Source organism: Periophthalmus magnuspinnatus, chromosome 23, assembly GCF_009829125.3.
Source record: "Periophthalmus magnuspinnatus isolate fPerMag1 chromosome 23, fPerMag1.2.pri, whole genome shotgun sequence".
In the NCBI taxonomy this organism is placed as follows: Eukaryota; Metazoa; Chordata; class Actinopteri; order Gobiiformes; family Gobiidae; genus Periophthalmus; species Periophthalmus magnuspinnatus.
In genome coordinates this window covers 19462098-19484518 of record NC_047148.1, presented here as the reverse complement: position 1 = coordinate 19484518, position 22421 = coordinate 19462098, and the positions used below count along the sequence as shown (strand labels likewise).

Below are 22421 nucleotides of genomic sequence, written 5' to 3'. Positions count from 1 at the left end.
GCAGGCGAAACGGGAGGCATGGACCCACTGGAGCACCTGAGACCGGACAGAATCGGGAACAAACAGTTTACCTGGAGGGCCGTTACCTGGGTCGGGGTCGTTGGTCTGGGCCTCTCGGACGGTGTCCTCGATATCCCAATGGACCGCGGCCACCACACACGAGGAGGGAATAATTGTTTCTGCGGTGACCGGGCTATCCTCCAGGGCGAACTGGCGGGAGAGGGCATCGGGTTTGACGTTCCGAGATCCGGGGCGGTAGGTGAGGAGAAAGTTGAAGCGGCTGAAGAAGAGGGACCAACGAGCTTGACGGGGATTGAGGCGCCTGGCGGACTGGATGTACTCCAAGTTTTTATGGTCGGTCCAGACGATGAATGGTTGCTCCGCCCCTTCGAGCCAGTGGCGCCACTCCTCCAAGGCCAGCTTTACGGCAAGGAGCTCCCGATCCCCCACGTCATAATTGACCTCGGCCGAGGACAATCGCCGGGAAAAGAAGGCGCAGGGACAGAGGCGGTTGTGGGGGTCGAACCTCTGCGAAAGCACGGCCCCCACTCCCGAGTCGGAGGCGTCGACCTCCACGATGAATTGCCGTGAAGGGTCGGGCTGGTGCAGGATGGGAGCGGAGGTAAATAGTCTCTTAAGCTTCTCGAAGGCTGTCTGCGCCTCAGGAGACCAGGCAAACGGCAAAGCAGGAGAGGTGAGTTTAGTTAAGGGCGAGATAACCCTACTAAAATCCCGGATGAAACGTCTATAAAAATTGGCAAAGCCGATAAATCTCTGGAGCTGTCTCCGGCTGGTAGGAACGGGCCACTCAGTGACAGCCTGGATCTTTTCAGGGTCAGCTCTTACTTGGCCCCGCCCCACAATGAAGCCCAAAAAGCTGACCTCCTCTGCGTGAAACTCGCATTTCTCAGCTTTCACGAACAGTTTATTCTCGAGGAGGCGCTGGAGAACCTGGCGAACGTGCTGATGATGCTCCTGGGGGGACCGCGAGAAAATCAAGATGTCATCCAAGTAAACAAAGACGAATCGGTTAAGGAAATCACGGAGCACATCGTTGATGAGGGCTTGGAATACGGCAGGGGCGTTGGTGAGACCGAAGGGCATAACCAAGTATTCGAAATGTCCCAGGGGTGTCTTGAAGGCCGTCTTCCATTCGTCTCCCTCCCTGATGCGCACCAGGTGGTACGCATTCCGCAAATCCAACTTTGAGAAGATGGTCGCACCGTGGAGGGGCGTAAATGCCGAGTCCAGTAAGGGAAGCGGGTATTTATTCTTTACAGTTATATTGTTCAGACCCCGGTAATCAATGCAAGGCCGCAGGGATTTGTCCTTCTTAGCCACAAAGAAGAACCCCGCTCCCACGGGTGAAGTGGACGGGCGGATGATTCCGGCAGCCAGGGACCCACGGATATAGTCCTCCATTGACTCGCGTTCAGGTTTAGACAGGTTATATAGCCTGCTAGATGGTAGTGGGGCACCCGGCAGGAGGTCAATGGCGCAGTCATATGGACGGTGGGGCGGTAAAGAGAGGGCCTTGCTCTTGCTAAAAACCTCCCCCAGGTCGTGATATTCAGCAGGCACCGAGGACAGATTGGGGGTGTCTGGGGACGGATCAGCGACAGGAACGGACCTCCCGGCCGGAGGGAGGGCGGACCGAAGGCACTTGGCGTGGCAATCGGGACTCCAGCCCGAAACTCCGCCCCTGGCCCAATCGAAAACAGGGTTGTGGGCGCGTAGCCAGGGGTAACCAAGGACCAGAGGAGAAGCGGAGGAGGACAGGACATGAAACTGACGGTTCTCTTGGTGGTTGCCGGACAGAATCACGGTGACAGGTTCTGTGATGTGAGTGATGTGCCCCAGAAAACGTCCATTGAGCCCCTGGGCATTTAAGGGGCGTTCGAGGGGCTCCAGGTAGACCCCGAGCTGCTCCGCGACTTGGGCATCAATAAAGTCCCTCTCAGCCCCGGAGTCGATAAGGGCGGAAACGCATAAGGTCTCTGTGCGAACGCACAGGGTGGCGCTGAGCCGCAGTCTATTAGAAGAGTCCAGGATGTGTTGCTCGCCCACCAGTACTCCCAGTGCTACTGGTGGGCCCCCCCTTTTGGCCGAACTGGGCAAGTGACCACATAATGTCCGCGCTCACCGCAGTAGAGGCAAGCCCCGGCCAGACGACGCCTCCGTTGACGCTCCTCGGCCGACACAAGGGTCCTGTCGAGTTGCATGGGCTCATCCGGCGGGGGCGGGGCAGCGCGTGGCTCCGGCGGGACCGGTGACCGGCGTCTCTCTCGGCGACGAGCCCGTAGGCGGTTGTCTATACGGTGAGTGAGGGAGATGAGGGTCCGCAGGTCGGGGGGTTCGTCCCGGGAAACCAATTCATCTTTCAAAGTCTCGTTCAGGCCCCGCACAAACACAGCCCGCAGCGCGCTGTCCGTCCAGTCCAGCTCCGCCGCATGTGTCCAGAATTCAATGGAATAATCCGCTACCGTCCTGGAGCCCTGGCTGAGAGTCAATAACCGGGAGGCAGCATTGTCCTGGTAGTGCGGGTGGTCAAACACCAGCTTAAACGTGGACACAAATTCATTAAAATCCAGGCTATCCACAGACGTCTTCATTAGGCGCGCCTCTGCCCACTGGAGAGCTCTGCCCCGGAGTAATCCACATATATATCGGATCTTGGTGGCCCCCGAGCTGAAACGAGAAGGGCATTGCTGGAACATGAACTCGCACTGGAACAGGAATCCGCGACAGAGGTGAGGTTGTCCAGCATACGGCTCCGGATCCGTGCCTCTCGGCTCCGGGAGGCGTGGCGGCGCTCCGGCTGCAGCAGGCGGGGTGACGAGGAGCGCGGCCACCTGGTGGTTAAGCTGTGCCACCTGCTGGGACAATGTCTGATTTAGCTCCAATAGAGTCCGAATGGATTGTTCATGCTGACCCAGCACCGCCTCGGGGTGAGAGTGCGTGAGGCGGCGCGTCTGGTCCGGATCTGAGCCTGCTTGGTCCATAGTGGCCAGACCGTTCTGTCGTAACGGTGCGGATAGGACCAAAGGATGCAGACCAGAGCAGTTTTAACAGTGTTTATTTACAGCGGTGAAAATGCAGTCTTTAAACAGGTCACAAGAGCAGGTACAGGAACCGGGGAGCGGGAGACGGGTCAGGCGGGTGCGGTGCAGGTAGAGGCGGGCAGGACAGGACCAGGACGGGGATAGAAGCAGGTGCGGTACCAGGGCAGGCGGATCAGACGAAGACCAGAGCGGGGAGCGGGTGACAAACCAGAGACCAGGACCGGACAGGAGACGAGACGAGCAGGAGACGAGACGAGACGAGCAGGAGACGAGACGAGCAGGAGACAAGACGAGCTGGAAGCGATACCGGGACTGGAACGTGGCGGCAGGAGCTGGGCGAGTAGAGGCAGGAATCTGGAGGGTGCATAAATCCAAATGAGCATTTGCCGGAAAGTACCATATAACAAAGCTTAGCAAGAAACATTCACGTTTTACACGCGGACGGTCTGGCACCGAGTGTAGACTGCCAAGCCTTCTTGTACTCAGCAGCAGGTGGTGGTGATTAGGCTGATGCACCCCAGGTGTGCACGGGAGGAGTCAGGCACTCCACCCAGCTCCAGACACACAGGTAGGGGAGGGGGAGAGAGCACGGGAGGACAGGGAAACTGACATCATGACAAATATGTAACCACCATGTCATCCATGTCCAGCGTCGCCTGCTTAAGTCGCCTCTGTGATGCCGCGATCATGACCCCGGTACTCGTGAACGTTTGACACAGAGCAGTTCTAATTCCTTCACTCTCTCTCATCTCTTTCCACCCTTCTTCTCCCCTCTGCGTCAGACCTCTGGCGTCGGTGCAGTTCAAAGTCGCCGTAACGCCATGTAACTGGGCGGAGAGCATTCCCGCGGACGCTTCCAGTGAGGCAAATTGTTTTATGAAGGCCTCCCGAGCTTCTGCGAGAACAATGAACACATGGCAAATAAATTCACAGTAAGTCTTTCACGGATTATTTCACTCAGCTCATTTGTCTGGCTTCTCTTTGTGGTTGCGTTCTCAAAACAGCTCTTTAATTCGCTGTGGGAATCCAGACATAAAGTTGATCTTTTTTGTTTTGAATTGACAAACAGAAAGCATATGTCCAGATGTTTGTGCCAAATGGATTTCCTTTTATTTGGTATTGTATGCGGAGTGACTGGCAGTAGAGCCAATATAAAGCAGTTTCAACAATATGCTGGAAAAGGTTGTCACTGTATTTTATTTTATTTCACTTTGACAACATCTATTGAGTTAGTGAATAAGTGAAAAGTGTTTGACAGGAGTAAGCCCACACAACCATTACTATATATTACATAGCGCATTAATTCATTATTTTACAAGACAGAAAATAAAATAGTGGAGGTGGTCTTGTGTCTTTTAATGCTTTAATGTGATGATATAACGTTAATACAGCTGTGATCATAATAGCGATTAGCCATAGAAGTGGTCACATGGTGGCTGGTGCTATATTGTTATGATTTGTCTCCATTTGGTCTGCGTGGCTGAGCCTGTGAGCACTTTTGGTCCTGAAGATAATGAGGATATATTAGCATTGTGTTAAAGTAATTGGGGGAGGTTTTGCGTTGCCGCCTCCTTATTCAATCTCTTTTTTTTTGAGGGGGAGAAAACGCCAGAGGTGCTACAATTCTTAGTCACGATACAATGTTTTATTGCCTTGCAGACAAAGGCTTAACAATATAACTTCTTGCCTAAAGGTTGTGAGGCAGCCCGTAAATGAGGCAGTGTGTATTTTGACGCACAAATAGCAGCATAACCTACAGCTGAGACAGTAGATTTTTGTGGAATTGAGCAACACAGGCCAAGACGTGCTCCACAATCAATTATTCTTAACCCTCCACACTGTTTCCACTGTTAAGGGCCCTTATGAAAACATACTATATCTCCCTTTTGTGTAGTGTCTTCTAACATTCCGTAGTTAAATGAAAGAGTGACACACCTTGGAAAGCCAGGAAATCCTCCAGAGCGTTGGGAAGAGTATCCTCCCCTTGGTGCTCATGCCCATAAAGCCTGCTTCTGTGATACTTGAGCAGGTGAGGCTGCTTCCCAGATCTACCTCTGCAATCAAACTGAGCCAGCAGCTTCTCCAAATCCTGCAGTTGAGTCTGCAGCTTTTCTGCCTATAAAAGAAACCACATTTATCACCCTCACAGCCACAATGAAAATACTCAACCCAAATATAAAAACACGTCTGCAACCACAACAAATCAATCTATCAAAATGTGCGTGCATTCATTCAGACACCAGGATTGAGATAAGACTCTGATTCTTGGTACACCATAACATCAAAATGTAGTATTTCTACAAAAAGCAATGAATAAATGAATATCAACAACAAGATAAAGGAAGAATGTGCTTTTTTATAGCCACGCTTACTCACACTATTCTGTGCATAGCCAGCACAAGAAAACCTGATTAGACTTTTTGAAGAAAATTGAAATCCTTGTCTGAACATGCAAACACACTTGTATCTTTAACTGACAACAATTTGTTGACCCTGGCTCTGCACAAAATCATGGCATCTGTATCAAACAGGAAAATGCACTGCACCTGAAATAACATGGCTTAACAAGCTCACATCCTGCCTGGGTCCAGCTTTGTAGCTGTAATGTTTTCATCTGAGATTCACGACGTCCAAAACTGTTTTATAACAATTACCTTGGACCAAGAACCATAATATAAGATTTCATTATTTTTTATATCCATTGCGTTTTATTTCAGGTTTCAATGTCATATCTTTTATGATTGATCCCACATCTCTTACAATTTCCACCTTTGTGTTACTATGCTTGTTAGTCTTCCTGCTTCCTGTATGTGAGGCAAAGAGAAAATGTGCACAGCATAAGAGGAGAGCGAGGGGAGTCTGAGGACAGTCAGAGTAATAGCAGGTATTCACAGCAGACACGTCTTGGATGTAGCCAGAATTGCTAACGCTGTGGAAATCAGAGCTTGTGTTCCGCCAGGTAAAAGGAACAGTGAGGTTTAGCGGGGGCAAAAGACAGAATATGTCCGTGTTATTAGATTGGTCTCTCAAGGCAAATGCATAGGTGGAGCACTTTAACAAGCGTTCCGAGTCGGCAACAAATCTGAAGGGACAGAATTGCAGCACAGGAGATCATTAGGCCAAATGTCTTTCTTACCCAATGCACATCCGTTGTTTTCCAGCAATCTGCTTAAAAGAGCCATATGGGCCATGTTTTTACGAGAGGAAAATGTACCTCATATACAATCAGGTAGATGCTGCATAAATAGTAGGAAAGAAATATAGAAAATCCAGCTATTCTTACATAGCCACAAGATTACAACAGGAGAAACAGACTCACAAGAACTTATTTTATTAAAAAAAGCTAGCTAAATAAATACAAATTAAAATAATAACAACAAGGATAGTGCGTTTTCTCACAGAAGAACTCTAGAAATAGTTTATCTTTAAAAAAAAAACCTTAACTGTCAACAGAATTTTGCAGAATCTTGTAGTTTGTAGTGTATGTTGCTTTGATTCTCCTTACCTGTTTTTTGATGAGACCATAGCAAACAGGGCATTCCTCACACTGGTGAGTAACCTTGTTGTGGAAGTAGTTCATTTCACATTTGTCACACTTGTATCCCACAAAGCCCGGTCGACAGTGGCAGGTGCCGTTGCTGTGACACTGCATGGACACGGAGCCCATCGGGTCACAATTACAAGCTGCAGAGAGGAAAGGACAAGAGGAGTCGGGTCATGGAACAAACGAGTAAGGAGTCTGAGGTTGTTTTATGTGTGTTTTGTATTAGACAATGCATTAAAGGATTAGATTGCAGTTGTGATTCTCCACGCAGTCCTGTACCTCTGCAGCCGCGTGAGGAGAATCCAAAAAAACCCGGGCGGCAAGTCTCACACAGCCTCCCCTCTACTCCTGCTCTGCACACACACTGGCCCATGACTGGATGACACGCAGATGATGATGAGCCAATTGGATTACACTTACATCTAAAAAATAGAAGAGTAAAAGCAGTTTCACAGTTCACACGTCTGTTTGGGGAGTATATTTAGCACTTTTGCTTATATTGTGAATTTTACCTTTCACATCCCAAACCTGGCTGTAGGTTGAAGAATCCCACTTCACAGGAGCTGCAGTCGCGTCCGGTCACATGACTGAGGCAGAGACAGTCTCCAGTCTGTGGGTGGCATTCATTAGCGAGTCCAAACGTACCACCAGGATTGCACCTGCAGGCTACAGACATTGATGGCACCTAATTATTACGAGCTCGGTGTCACAAATGACTTGTCCCTAAGAAAAGGCTGTCACCAAATCAAGATAATAATTATAGGTAAAGACTTGTTTGCTTTTAATTTGACAAATTTATGATTTCAGACTTTTAATAATGGCTGTTCTTTGTGAGCTTTCTCAGCCTGTGAGTCGTATGACTCATGCACGCTGTTATATTTAAACTTGTGAATTAATTAGCCCATTAGGATGTTTTTAATGGAAGGTGTCAAACATACAGCAGAGACATTTAAAAGCTTGTATTTTTTATATGAATAATCACAATATCTGGCAAGAGAAATTCAGAACATTGTCACTCAGTCCAAAGCGCCGCATAAATAAAAGTTTTTCTGAAATCCTGGTGATGGCTATTTGATCGAGACATTAACATATGCATACATCTGCATATCAGAGTTTCATTTTTAATAAAGGTTTCTTTCGTTTCGTTTCTAGTAATGACATTTTAGTTGCCCAGTTTATTTTGTAATAAACAATAAACATTTATAATTGAGAAGCATATTCTCTTACGTTTGCATTTTTCAAAGACAGTTTGATTCAGAGCGTCGCCGTAGAAACCCGGCTGACATCGTTCACAGTGGTCACCCTCTGTGTGTCCAAGACACTTAAGGCATCTCCCGGTGATGTGGTCACATGTGCCTAATGCGTTTACGTCTACGTTATCATTGCACTCGCATCTGACGCAGGGTCGAACGTGTCCAGACTGTCCAAGGGGGTCACCATAGTAACCATCTTCACACATCTGGCAGCGGGTTCCTATGTAAATGCAGAGATGAACACTTGTCATAATGTAATAGAAAACAGCGGGCGTCCAAAGCCTTTCATCAAATATGGTTTTCTCCTTTAGTACGTAACATCACAGCGGAGCGCCATCATAATAATTTGACGTTTCTGCTGCTGAACTCACCTGTCTGTCCTGCAGGGCAGTTGGTGCAGACCACCTGTCCCGTCCCTGCAATTTGAGCACAGCTGGTGTGGTCCGGGCAAGGGCAAGGATGACAGTCGCCAGGAGTGCCAATCAGAGCGTTGCCATAGTAACCATCGAGGCACAGCTCACAGGTCAGGCCCGTAGTGAAATCAGTGCAGTCACACACACCTGAAACAGACCGAAAGATCACAATTAGATCCGACATGTCCAAAGTTTGTTGGTGAACAGTTTCAAATACAGGCAAACGTCTGTAAGGGTTTGATAAATGGTCAGCCGCTCACCCGTTCACCCATTCACACACACATTCACACACACACATTCATCAGAGTATGCAGACACTTATGTAGGCTAAAAACTTAAACAGTTTCTTATTTATTTGTAAAGGGACAGCACATAGTAATGAAAATTCAAAATGTAAATATGTAAAGTGTATATGTGTAAGTGCCGATGTGGCCAATTTCCCTCTTCAGACCCTCTGCAGGTTGATGTAAAACTATTTATCGTGCCCAAATGGTGAAAATCTAAAAGAAATGTCTAACTTGTTTGACGCCTACTACATGAAAACTACATGAACTAGATGAAATTATGAATGAGAATGATGAAAATAGATTGGTTAATGGCCAATAACAGTAGACAGAAATACATCGCTTGGGCCCTTACAGATGCATATTTGTTTTAATAGTCACAAAGATAAAAAATGGACAGCTCTACATGTTTGTTTGCCACTGAAATATATGTAGATTGTTGCATTGTAGTTTCTTAAACACAAATCCTTCAAAAGAGTGGCACTGACTGATTGGACCAAATCAAAAATGGAGGGCCCAGCAGCAAAATGAACTCTGTAAAGACCAGGACTTCATGAATGGTTACGCTGGCGTTTCCCTCAGCTCCACCAGAGGGCGCTGTGTTTCTGTGTCCATGTCCACAGTGGCTCTTTGCAGATACAAGGGCTACATTGGTATAAGGAAACATCCCATATAGCCCACCACAGAGAGCATGAGACAACTAGATTCACCCCGAGTATAATTGCTCTGGGAAATGTGGTCCAGAAACCTTCAAGTAGTAAAGCATTTCCCGTCCCATGTGTGAGAGATTAGCATTTCTATGAAGTCCTAAAAACAAACTGTTTTCTCAAGCAAGTCTTCAGTGCGTAAATTACTTGAAAGGATTGGTATGAAGTGAAAAAAAAAAAAAAATACAGTATGATTTCTGCGTTTTTATCTACCAAATCCCAACTTTCATTCCTCGCCAATACACATAATTTAAATTCAGTTCAGCAGCCAGCGCAGGATAACATAATAATGCTGCCCATAAAGACCATGCGAGTAAACAAAACAAAAGGTACTATGAGTGCAGAGAAGAAGGGCTTGGGAAATTTAAGTTAAAAGCTTTAGCTACTCGCACACGTGAAATCTCAAACGAGCTCCGCAGCTTCAAAGCAGACAATTTAACGTCAAATATTGTGAAGGCATTTAATTTAATAACTGACTGGCTAAAGCTTAAACCACACGAGAAGAGCAATAACTGAACAGCAAAATCCCAATGAAAAACATAATTGTGTGAGCTAATGTATGACTGAGAAGCTTAGACTGAGTCACAAAGAGCAGACATTCATTAAATTTTAATCAACATTTATGCATTTTAGACTGTTACGAAAATAATAACGGGTTTTGCAGAGCTTTGTGCTGCAAATCGGTATTTCAACATCGCAACGATCCATTTCTGCCCGTGTTTTCACAATCCAATAACAGAAAATGTACAACTAATTTAAATTTCTTTTTTATTTCAAATGATTACCAGAACAATAGTGGAGATTTTGAAGAGAACACCAACACCGACACGTTTCCAGCGCAGTACAAATAATCCCGGGGCGTGCAATTTTACAGAGTTCTCATTAAAATTCTCCATTACTCCCCTCATAGCCTACAGTGTGATTCAGCAAGAGGCTCTTTGCCGTTGCATTAGTAAGTCAGCTCACAGCGCCACATATCAGACTAAAGAAAATTCTCGCCTTAAGTTATGGGAGTCACTGCGACCAATGTCCCCCTTCGCGAACTGAGGCGTTTTCAAGTAGAACGACGTATACAAAAGAATGAGAAATATCAAGCTAATTGGGCTGCCTTTAATATGGACAATTAGGGGAATTATGGATTAAAAATGTAAAAGGGTCTGGCCGTTAGCGCTAGGATGGGACAGAAGACAGCAGCATGGGTGTGGTCCATAATTTTTATTTCTTTTTTTCATCAATTATCAAAGTGCAAAGTGCAAATGGAGGTTAGAGGAGCAGCAGAACATGGTATGATTGTTTCAGGCACTTTTTATCCTGTCCCACTAACTGGATTAAACTACAATTAATAGGGGTGTTTAAAAAATAACAGTAGCTCTTTAAAACTCCAGCCTCCATAAAACCAAATAAACCCATAATCAAACCAAATTTTATATGTATTAAACACATAAACCCGAAAACCAAACACCAAATATACTTAAAACCCATAAATCATTAAAAAAAAACCAACATGCTTCCCCCCTACACATTCCCCGCCTTGGTCCTGCCCCGGAACCTTTATAAGGGAGCTCGTTTCCCTGGGGACCTCTTTGACACCCGGACACAAGGACAAGGAGGTGGTAAGTTAAACATTTCTAAAACACTTTCACTTAAAACACTACAAATTACACGCTGCAAACACTTAAAAACATTCACAAACAAACATTGCACTAATATTGCAGCTTAAATTAAAGTGCCACTGTTCCTCTAGATCATATGTGTCAAACTCAAGGCCCGTGGGCCAAATGCAGCCCTCCACATCATTTTATGTGGCCCTCAACAGGGTAAATTAAAAGGTATGATGGTCTTAAAATGTCATTTTGTCAGGAGATAGTTACAGAGCCATATTTTACATCTAGGCAAATGCGTATATAATATTTGTAACTTGAATAAGTAATAAATACAGAAACAGTTAAGTAACAAGGTAAAAAAGTAGTTAGATTTATTTTACATCTGGCCCTTTGAGAGCAGCCCGTTTGCTAATGTGGCCCTTGGTGAAAATGTGTTTGACTCCCCTGCTCTAGATCTAAAATTGGGTAAAAGCAGAAGACAAGTTAAATGAATATTTTAAAATCCTTTTGTGCAATTGTATTTTTGTGCAAATAATGTTCAAAGTGCTGTGTGCAATTTTACAGGATTTTACGTGCGATTTAAAGTGCGTATAGTGAAAGTTGCTGTTAACTTGGTGACAAACTTGGCTTTGTTACAGGGTCTCAGTGCTATTCCTACAGGTATATATATATATTTTGCTTTTTTACCAACTTTTATCAATACGTTTTTATACACTGACTAAAAAGACAAATGTCACTAGAGAGCTTTGTCTTCAAGAGGCCCTCTTTGATCCCCGCATATCCGATTCTTCTTGATGTTTGACACATTCTTTACCGTTTCACTCTTTCAACGCAAACCCGGTGAATGAACGCGCTCGGGATTAAGCGGGAAGTCATTTCATTGCCGTATTTATGCCGTTAATGATCATCCCGAGAATAAAGAAGTGAATCTTTCCAGGATTTCACAATGACACTGATGGTGCGTGGCGTCGATCCCCAATGAGCCGTGCCAAATTTAATGTCCGCTGAAATGTGCTGACTTTACCGGGTGTGAAGATGACTGACTGCGATATGAGGCACCGGCGCCACGCAGGACCACCTCGACACTATTATCATTCCATCGGCTGCGGCGTAGAAAAGCTAACGGCATGCATCACAAACCGTGCTCCAATGAATGAATGTTCTGGGGCGCTGGCTGTTCATACGACTTTCCCCTCATGGATGTGCTAATCAGTGTTATTACTCTACAACATATACTGTAACATCCCCGCAGTATCGTTTTATCAATGAATCAATGGCCGTTCATTTGCCCCCCCTAATGAAGTGCGATCTCCGCGGAGCCTCCGTGTGACAAATCTCAATACAGCCGTATCTTATCTGTTATGGAGGACCACACCCCGGCGCACATCTCTGCTGAACTCGGCTCACTTTTAAGCTGCCACAGTCCTATTCTGCACAGGAAAAAAAAAAAGAAAGACACTCAAAGAAATCTCCTCAAATGACAGTGAAAATTAGTTACGTTTAATCAGTTTGTGTGTAATAGTCTATTAACAATTTCCTTATAAGCAACTGATTTTCACTTGTAACTTGAGTAAAATTTTTAATATTTTGCATTAATATTATAGTTATTAATTCAATATTTCTACAGCTCATTGTATTTCATGTCATGAGATTAAACAAGCTGTAAAATGAGGAAAACATGCCATAATACTCATATAAACTGTATTGACATGAGGCTTGGAACGGTCTTAATTTTCTATACACAGTGGTCCCTCGTTTATCCCTTGTTTGCCGCGTAATTCTATATGTTTTGCAGCTGTAAAACCCCTCACCACACACTTTATATACTTTTCTCACACAGGCATTAACATTTTCTCACATTTCTCTCTCGTTTAAACTCTCTCAAAGTTCAAACCTTCGTCGATTTTCAAAAATAAGCAAAGTATTATAGAACGAAACCAAATACTAAACTGTACTGTGAATAAAAATTGCAGCTTTTAGAAATACCGTAACAAATGTAATGTTAATGATCGACCTACGAGGTTGGACACATAAGAAGTGATTAATAGTGACTCAGGCGTATTTCACACTTCCTCTGACCGCGATTTTTCGTTCTGGCGCCGCTCCGCTGTAGTAATGTTCTTTTTCCTGGAGTCACTGATCCACTCCCTCGATGGTCTTGTTGCTGCATTTACAACCCTTTTTGCATCCTTGTTAAAACGTATTGCTGCTGTCGTCCTTATGTTGTTTTCCTCCTTTACGTGTCGAACAGAAGATTAATTTATCCCGTGATGACGCCCCCTACAGCCGCGTAACTTCTGCCTTCCCTCGGCACGTCCAGAAGTCCAACTTTTTTTGCATTTTATCATCGCATTTTGGGTGTCTTTGTCGGTGCAGAATGTTTCATCGACATTGTGGGTTTTGTCGGGGAGAAAACAAATTGCAAACAAACAGCACTTCAGAGTCACACTGCGATCCAACATTTACATAAATCTGAACACAACACACGTTCACACGCTGTAAAATTGCACAAAAAACAAAAAAAATGCGCAAAACAACAAAATGTGAACCGTGATATAGCGAGAGACCACTGTATACTTTTTTTTTTTTACATTTACCAACTAATATTTCTTTTTTTTTTCCAGAGAAACAAACCTACAGCACTTTAAAAAAAAACATACTTCCACTTGGTTTAAGTCCTGACAGCTCCGCACCTTTTCAATTCTCAACGCAGCCACCCTATATCTTTGCAGATATCACTCCAGCCCAGTGCAAACTCCTCTGCAGGTCCCTTTACGCACAAACACACCATCGAGGAGAGCGGTAACACAAAGACCTCATTCTACCACCACTCATTTTACGTTCCCATCTCGTATTGTAGAGTCTCCAACGCCTCCGTGTCTAATGCACTTCATTAACACACACCTCTTGTTGAGAGATGGAATATATTGGAATACATCAATAAGTGATAGCTGCAAGGGCACGGACACTCGCCATAAAATAAATACAGCTCTCTCACATCTGCTCGGTCGTGAATCATTCTGTTCCGCTGAGATTATTCTGCTAAAAATGGCGTTGTCATTGTTTTTCGTTTTTTTAGTTGCTTGAGATACAAAACTTCTTTCGACATGTATCAAAGCTTGTTATTATTTTATTCTTCCTCCATTGAATAGGGAGAGTATTTACTGAATTGCAGGATCTTGTCTGTGTTCTGGGAGGTCTGAATGAAAAGCGTCCTTACCCAAACAAACATGAGCTGCAAAAATAAATGAAAACAAATATTAAGACGATCATAATGAGCTAGAGTTACGGTGGAAACCAGAAGTTTACATACAAAATATAAAAAGACTCATGCGCTTTTTGGAAACACGAATCAGATTAAACTTTTCCAGGAGTGTTTTTCAGATGTGAGTTCAAATACAGCCATAGATGCGTCTTTAATTTACTCAAATATTGTCGGTAAACCAATCAGAAGCTTCCAAAAACAGGACATTTACATTATCATCTGGGTTTTTCCAAAGGCGTAATACGTAAACTTCTGATTTTAAAGACAAACACGGGACGAGTTTAATCTGATTTAATGTCAGACAGTGTGAAAACAAGTCTGTGTCTTTTTATGTAACGTAAACTTCTGATTTCAACTGTAGTGAACAAGCGTCAAACTAAATACGTTCGCACCCAACCAAGTAACACAATGTAGCCCGTATTTTAAATGTTAGCAGTAATAGTAAAGCATGGGATTTAAATGTAATTACGAGAATTAATTAGTAGCTACTCACTGGAAAGGAGCACACCTGTTATTCCACTTTATATCACGTTAATATAATTGAGCCTAAGCCCTAACTAAAGACTGTATATAGCCAGCAGCAAAGAAATCGTAAGTATTTTGTTAGGAATCATATGAAAACGTGGTGGTAAAATGCATGTATTCCTCATTATTATCCCAGTTACCTTGTTAATTCCATCCATACTGTTCCATACTTGATTTGATTGTGCCATTGCTGCACTAAAAAGTCATTTCCAAAACACTAGTGATGATCGAAACAAGTACCTGCTCCACGGTTTGACACGCACAGAAACGGGGTACCAGCTGCAGATACACAAACGACACAAATATGTACAGTGAATGCACAGTCATGCTCTGCTTTTCAAGATGTTTTTTCCAGAAGGCTTAACTTCTATCTTCTGCCCAGTGGAACATTAAAAAGGCTCTGGGCCAAGGAAACCTATTTACTAATGCATGTGAACACCCAGCCTTAATGAACAAGCCGAATGAAAACAAAACCGAAATAGAGCGGCCCAGACAGAGAGAAAAATTTGGAGTGCAGCTCACAGGGCCTGAGGGGCACGAGCAGGGCTAAATCTGCTGGCGGGACTGTTTGATGCTCTCTAATTTAACACAGATATGCTGGCAGCGTGGGCTCGCAGATGTGCCTCATGTCGGGAGTGGGTTCTGCAGAACGAGACCAAAGTAGAGAGTGCAGTGCTTTTTTTATGTTTACCTACAAACATGGAACATTTTCAGAGTAACATTTGTGCCTATTATTACCTTAGAAACCTACTTCTATCAATATAATCTATGGGGAAAAAAGCTAAAGATGAACAGGATAAATATGTTCATTCAAAATCAGGATTTATTCCGAGTACACGTTTAAAACTAATTACGTCCAGCAGCAATAACACTTGAGAAATTGAAAACTGAGCTGCTAAATTAACACCATAATTGCACACATTTTTCGCACAGTTTGTAGTTTGGTTTGTACGTAATATGATTCCATGATGCACAGGGGGAATTTGGTGTTCCGTAAATAATTGCGCAATATGGAATCACGGAGAACTCGATAGAGATTAATGTAATGTAACGTAGCCCTAGAACCAAGCGACGGAAATGACACGAACGCGAATAAATCATCCAGCATCAATCATCCACTTCACCTCACAGTCGTCGTAACCTCGGTCCAGCGAATATTACTGTAAAAAACGAGTATAAATCTGAAAGTAAAGGCGTTTTACATTTAATGACCGGGCCAAGACGTGCTTTAAGCTTTAACCGCAGCAGAACAGAAGGTCTCTGTGTGGCTTGTTTTGTTTCGTAATAGCATATGCTTGTTTGTCCCTTTGACATTTGTACGAGGCCAAATTTTGTGAACAATGCACAGTTGTTTTGCATAACTAAATGTCACGCCCACTGCAGTCTGGCAGAGGAGGAGAAGAAACAGAAGCACTTTTTGTGTTTGACTGGTGAAGTGAACGGACCGTGGGGGTTCCTGCAGCAAGACACACTAAAATGGCTCCAATAAATGCCAGTGAATATAGTACCTGTCTCATCGCATCAAACAGGAACTAACTATAACAAATACACAATTCCACTTCAGAAATGGAGGATATTATGTGTCAGTGTGTACCACATATAGACCTAAAAATGATTTAGCCAGGGCATGTGTTCCCCAAAGCCTGTCTAAATGCCATCTTCAGCTCTCAAAGGTCATTAGTTTAAGAATCTGTGGGAGGAAGTTGGTTCAGACAAAATGATAGAGAGTTGAGTTGGCTCTAGAGCAGACTTCTCCAGCCTTTTAATCTCTCTGGTGAGCTGTGTTTGTTGCAGGGTAAGCCCCCAGATGCCTGGACAGTACTGGCATGAACGCATCCGAGGAGTGAGAGAAAAGCAGAGAGAGGACAGATGTCGTCAGTCAGAATGAGTCTCAGCATGTAATTTTGTCTGTTTATCCAATTCAGCTTACTTTAATGATCCCAGCACAATGGTCAGTGGGGTTATTTTGCATAAAAGTAAACAGAAAGATGAACCATGTGCACACGCGGAGCACACGCTGTGGTTTCAAGGGTCACTGGTTTTAGAAAGACCTCAACCTTTCCCATTTTGAAGAGAGATGAATAGTTTTAAAATCTGTGAATATAATCAGAAACTCAGAATCAAAAACTCATCGAAGCAAGCAGTGGATTTATGCGACGCTGAAGAATCCTACATGTATTACTATTTCAGAGCGGAAAAAAGACTTAAATGAACTAAGTACAGGTCAGGACGCAAACAGAAGTAAGAAAAACAAGATTTTTTTTCAATACTTTCATTAAATTTATGTTGGTAAAGCCCAAAATCACAACAACAGTGACGTCTTAAGGCTTGAATTTCAGAATATTCACAGCAATAACATGTTGATTATAAGAGAATAAAGCTACTTCAAGATGCTTAAGACACTAAATACAACTTGCACTGAGTTAATGATGAGGAGAAACCATTATAATATAGTTAAAAGCTGTTAAAAGTCAATTTTGCATAATGTCTCTCGTTTAAATTCACACGGTTGCAAAAGGAAGTGCTTCAAATATATATATACAACATTAAATAATCCAGACTAATGTTTTATTCTCTCAGAACGATACATTTTCTGTTAGCGCTTGCCTATAAATGTCCATTGTAATATTTCCCCTTTTACCCTCACTTAGCTTAGTGCAAATACGCCGTACTTCTCTTGGCTCTACGGCGTTCGCACCTTTTTAACACGAGGGCACGGTTAGCGAAAAAAGATATATCGCTGTACTATTTATTCGTTGAACGCTACAATTTGTTATGGGATTTCGGAGCTAGTGGGGATTATTTGATACTGAAAAATGCGCAGGTGACTTTGATTGAACAAAATGAGTGTAACATTGGCTATTGGCAGAACAGAAGCTGGGTTAAGCGGTTCTAACGCTGCAGCTTGTGTCTAACATCCAGCTTGTACGTTTCATATAGGTGATTAATAACTGTTCCCTATGGGCTGGGCTGCACGGAAAATTGAGTGTCGCCATCTTAAACATACAATACAATCATCTCCCTCATTCCTCTCCCGCTTCCCCTGGGCTTACAAATGGCCTTGGCTACTTTAATGGATGGTATGCACACAATTAGCACATATATGGGGTATATGCAGAGAAAATGAAAGTGTGTCCCAGTTATGAAAATCTTAAGGTTTATACGGCGCAAATAATTAGCTTTTAGAGTCAAAGTGTAGCTTTTAGAGTCATCAGCGCAAGATGGCATCACTCTCTAGCCGTAGCGTCGCTTTTACAGAGAAGGAAGCTTTATTTCTTTACTTGGTTTGCGTGGAATTTCAGCGAGGAACCGATGAACAGTTTCGCATTTTATTCTAAATAGAAAGACGCGCGATACTGTAATTTCGAGGAGGGACTAACAGGTGCAGCACAAACCAATTAGAAAGACAATGACTGTGAATCTGTACCTGTTCATTTCGTTCACGCTGAGAGGAAATAGGTTGTAGATTCGATGTTTTTCCATACCCAAAACAAAACATTTGTACAGTGCGCTTGTGCTTGTGCTTAATTTCACTGACCCAAATGCTGAAGTCTGCTGCATATACTATCCCAGTCCAACCACGAATAATAATAACATTTGCAATCTGTTGTGTAGCGCCGTGGTGAACAGAAACGCCGCGACTTCAAAAGTGTTAATAAATCACGATTATAGAGCACCATTGTTGGCTGCCGCTCGCCTCTGTAGCCACCGAGTAAACTAACTGCATCCCGGCTCTTGTCTGCGAGCGCACCCTGCATCATAATCCATGCCGTTAGGTAATTATACAGCAATTAAGATTCAGATAGGAGAAACAGCAGGTTGGTCCGCCCTCCCGGTGACAAATGATCAACACTGTGTCTATAAATGACTTGATAACTCCCCTTGACCTGGACTTATGGATTCAATTTCGTTGGGTTAGTTAATGAACCGAACGCAACAGCGAGTCGAAATAATTAACTAATAATCAAATCTATATATAATCAACGAACTATATATAAAAAATAAATGATCTTACGTGATGCAACGGCTTATAATTTGCAGGATTACTGGGTCAGACGTATAAAAATCATGGTTAAAGTGCTTCAAATGTTCACTATTTCACTTAAAACGGAATAGTACGGGCCATTTTATACGCTACGGTCTCTTCTACGCAAATATCTGCACGTAAAGTACGCAAAAAAACAAGCACGGATTTGCAGAGGAGCGTTTAAAGAAAGGCAAGGTGATGAAGCAGGAGCTGGTGATGTAAGAAACCGAATCAGAAGAATGAGTGGAGACATGAGAGACACTGAAAATCTGCAAGCACATCAGACCTCATTAGCCGAGAGGTGGTTAACAAGTCCAATTAGGGGCGTAGGCAGCCAGACAATTACACCAGCCTCTTCCGGACCTCAGTTGCACACATTTTCATCCAATACGTGATCACACACACACACACACACACTTATAGTCAGTTAAAGATTTCCAGCTGAAGCTTAGGGCACCCTGTAACTAGGTCAAATCCCTGAGAGTTTAAGGTATCGGGTAAAGCAGGAGCGGAGTGGAAAAGAGATATTGAGAAAAGATAAAAGGTGTAGGATTTTTTTATTCCAATGGGGTGTATTTGGTGAGATTGAGGTTTAAATAAGGAAAAGAAGAGTCATTTTGCTTAGCCGTTCGAAGTTATTTTTTACTGTCTGCTGCTTTAGTTCTCCTTTTTGCATTAAAGTAGATATGAGAGGTTTCGTGTTTTTTTTTCTAATTTCGGTGAGATTGTACGTGTTGCAAATATTTAGCATAGTTTTACGCCTGTTTTAGTGTCAGTGTGTGGGGATAAAAGGTGAGAAGAAAAATACGAGAGTCACTTTTCAGCAAAATAAAGGCGTTGTCATTTATTTTTATTAGTTTGAGCTAACGACTGTGTAGTGTAGGTAGGTCTTGGCAATAGTTATCATAAGTAAACCTAAAAACTAGAAAAGAAACCTAGGAAAGCTTAGTAAATTCTTGAATATAATAATGTTAACTATGTTTTAGTGAAAAGAGTAAAATGAGTCTAACCCGTCATATGCACCAAGTGAGAGTCAAATGAAATAAAACTGTATTTGGCTTTTTTAAAATCATTTTTCTTATACTGCTAGTTTGAGGTGCTTAAACAATGATACTGTAGCTGTGTTAGTGAAGTTATTCAGTCTGAGTGATGGCTTGCCAATGTTCCTGAGGGATGACACGGTTACGCAGCCTTGAAGTGGTGATGACGGGATGTCAGTTGTAGAAAGACACAAAAATGCCTCAGTATGTCATTTGTGCTCCCTTTGCTCCTCCAGCCTTACTGAAAAAATTGTTTAAGTAGTGTGTGGATAGTGCAGCACTATCCAGTATCCAGTATTAGAATCCTCTAAGCCACTCAAAAAGTGGACTGTGTAAATGTGGTTTGTTCATTGGCTCTGCACCCTGTTAATATAACATGACATATACTTTACTTGATTAAACTATAACTGATTTAATGACTTGGTGATGTCAAGTTTATGCTGAGTAAACTGCAGTGAGCTAAAAGTACACATACAGTAGCACTGGGATGGTAAATACACCAAACCATGAATAAAATGCAACAAAAAGCACAAAACTAGAGACTACAGTGCAAATCCTGGAACTGAATGTAAAAGTGCCTTTGCTCATCTTCTCTTTAAAATCCAGGGCCAGTCAGTTTTTCTTTTCATATTTTCTGGTCTCAAAGTCAGAGCCGTGGTACTCAAGTGATACTATAGCTGCACTTATTGCACTAAACCAAACTTCGCATAGCGACTCAAAATGTCATAAAAAGGCTTTCACAGACACTATTGCAGTAGACTCAGTAAATCAAACAGAGGCTTTTTAAACCCAGGTTTGATTGTTCTCTAATGTGACACAAAAGCCCAGGGCACTGATGGCATTTTACAGTCATATTTGTCTTACCAGTCTCCGGGTGACATGTCCCGTGATGGTGGCAGTTGCAGGGGACACAGGCTGAGAGTGGTCCTCTACCAGGCTGCTCCCTGGTGAATCCTGGGGAGCATTGCTCACAGAACTGACCCATAAAGCCCACTGGACAGGAGCAGAACTCCACCCATGGGGCAGGGGGACTCTCTGCCCCAGTGGAGATGAAAGCTGAGGTCAGGATCACCCCAGCCAGCTGTGCCGTGTCTGCAATGAGAATGAAAGTTAGAGCAAAGTGACGCTTGAAAAAAAGCTCTAAACAACATCCATATGCTGGATGAAGTTTTGAATAACATGATTTTCATTCAACGTGTGAATACTTATGAATACACAGCTAGTAAAACAGTGTGCTATTCACATGTTGGGCTGCTCCACCCCTCCCTCCCTGTCTCATTAAAGCACTGGGCCAGTGTTTACAGTCTCCTCTTTTCTCTCATCGATGGATGGCAGTAACACATTTATCCACCCACCAGTCCATAAATGCTACACTTAATGCTCACTTGCACACACACGTGGGCATGCCACATGTGCCCACACACGTCCGCTCGTCACCGGGGGAATCTTTGATATAGCAAATGAATAAATCACTGCAGCAGAGCAAGACGAGAAGAAGAAAAGAAGACAGGAGGCTTGGCGGAGGTATGTCAGACGTGCAGCTCCTGTGGGGTTTCAACATTCCTCTCCACTCTCATGAATAGTGATGGGGCCAGGCCCGTCCTGAACCGAATCCCCCTAACTCTCCACTCTCCAAAGCACAGCCTTGCAAACACTAAATTACTTTTGTTCCTGCTTCATTACGGAGGCTGTGCTCTCAGAAGAGATGGAGGCAGGTGGAGAGCGATAGACAGACAGGTACACAGAATAGTAAAGTGCAGCTGATTTATGCACGTTTCCATTTACGGAATAATGAGCACAAAATGGATTCTGCTGTTTATGTAGTTTAAAAAAAAAAACATAATAAACATATGTGTTTAAAATGACTCTAGTAATAAAAAATCCTGCAAATTTCAAAGAATAAATATGTATAGATCTGTCCTGCAATGTTCAAAAATCTATTATAATGTGTTCAGTCCATTGTGTTTCATATTGACACACAAAAACAAACAAAAAACAACAAAGAAATGAATAGTTGCTTATTGACCTGCCACCAGACTACTCTGAAACTACGCTCTGGATTAGATGATAAAACTGTCTCAACTCTTTCACTTTGCTTTTTCGGGCTGCTTTGTTACATCACTTACAAAGGGAGCCAGCACAGTGGAGCCAATGCGACATAAAGAAAGTGCGGTGAAAGAAGTAAGAGTGGCCAGAGTGTGGACGGACATCGACTTTTTTACAAGAGCATAAGAGAAATTGCCTGAGCGCTGATGAAACCGGTTCATTTGCACCTCAGAAGGACCATCAGTAGGCACATCCATACTTCTCCCCGCCTTAGCTTCTACCCTTTTAGCCCCTTCTCTATCCAAGCAATTCTATTAGCCCATTCAACAGGGGAAAATGTGCAATTAAAATGACTTCTTAGAAAATGAACCCTATTCCTGGTTAAATTAAACATATTTCATTTTACGTCACACTGCCTGTGCCCTCTCCATCAATCCTGCTCGTGAGAACGCCTGTCGGGACAAGTGGGGATTTTAATTTCTCTGAATGGCTGACTGCAGAGGTGTGTGGCAGTTTAGGTCAATTTAAGTAGCAGTTTATTAAGCCATTGAACCATTGATTCCTCATAAAATCTGCGTATGAATACTCGCCAACTTCAAAACTACATTTTTATGGGGAAAAGATAGAGAGCCCAAATCATTTGACTGCTGA

The 22421-nt window shown here is 43.3% G+C and overlaps 1 protein-coding gene across 1 annotated transcript in view; it reads right to left on the bottom strand.

Annotated features, from left to right (window-relative positions):
* The window catches only part of lamc3 (laminin, gamma 3), a 79909-nt gene that overhangs the window by 10131 nt on the left and 47357 nt on the right, over window positions 1–22421 (bottom strand). Inside the window, exons 12-19 of the mRNA XM_033989951.2 lie at window positions 20589–20816; window positions 8231–8419; window positions 7834–8079; window positions 7119–7272; window positions 6886–7028; window positions 6568–6746; window positions 4998–5178; window positions 3695–3957 (exon numbers count right to left, since the gene is read on the bottom strand). Coding sequence (XP_033845842.1) covers window positions 3695–3957; window positions 4998–5178; window positions 6568–6746; window positions 6886–7028; window positions 7119–7272; window positions 7834–8079; window positions 8231–8419; window positions 20589–20816 — 1583 coding nt within the window. The remainder of the gene's footprint in view (window positions 1–3694; window positions 3958–4997; window positions 5179–6567; window positions 6747–6885; window positions 7029–7118; window positions 7273–7833; window positions 8080–8230; window positions 8420–20588; window positions 20817–22421) is intronic.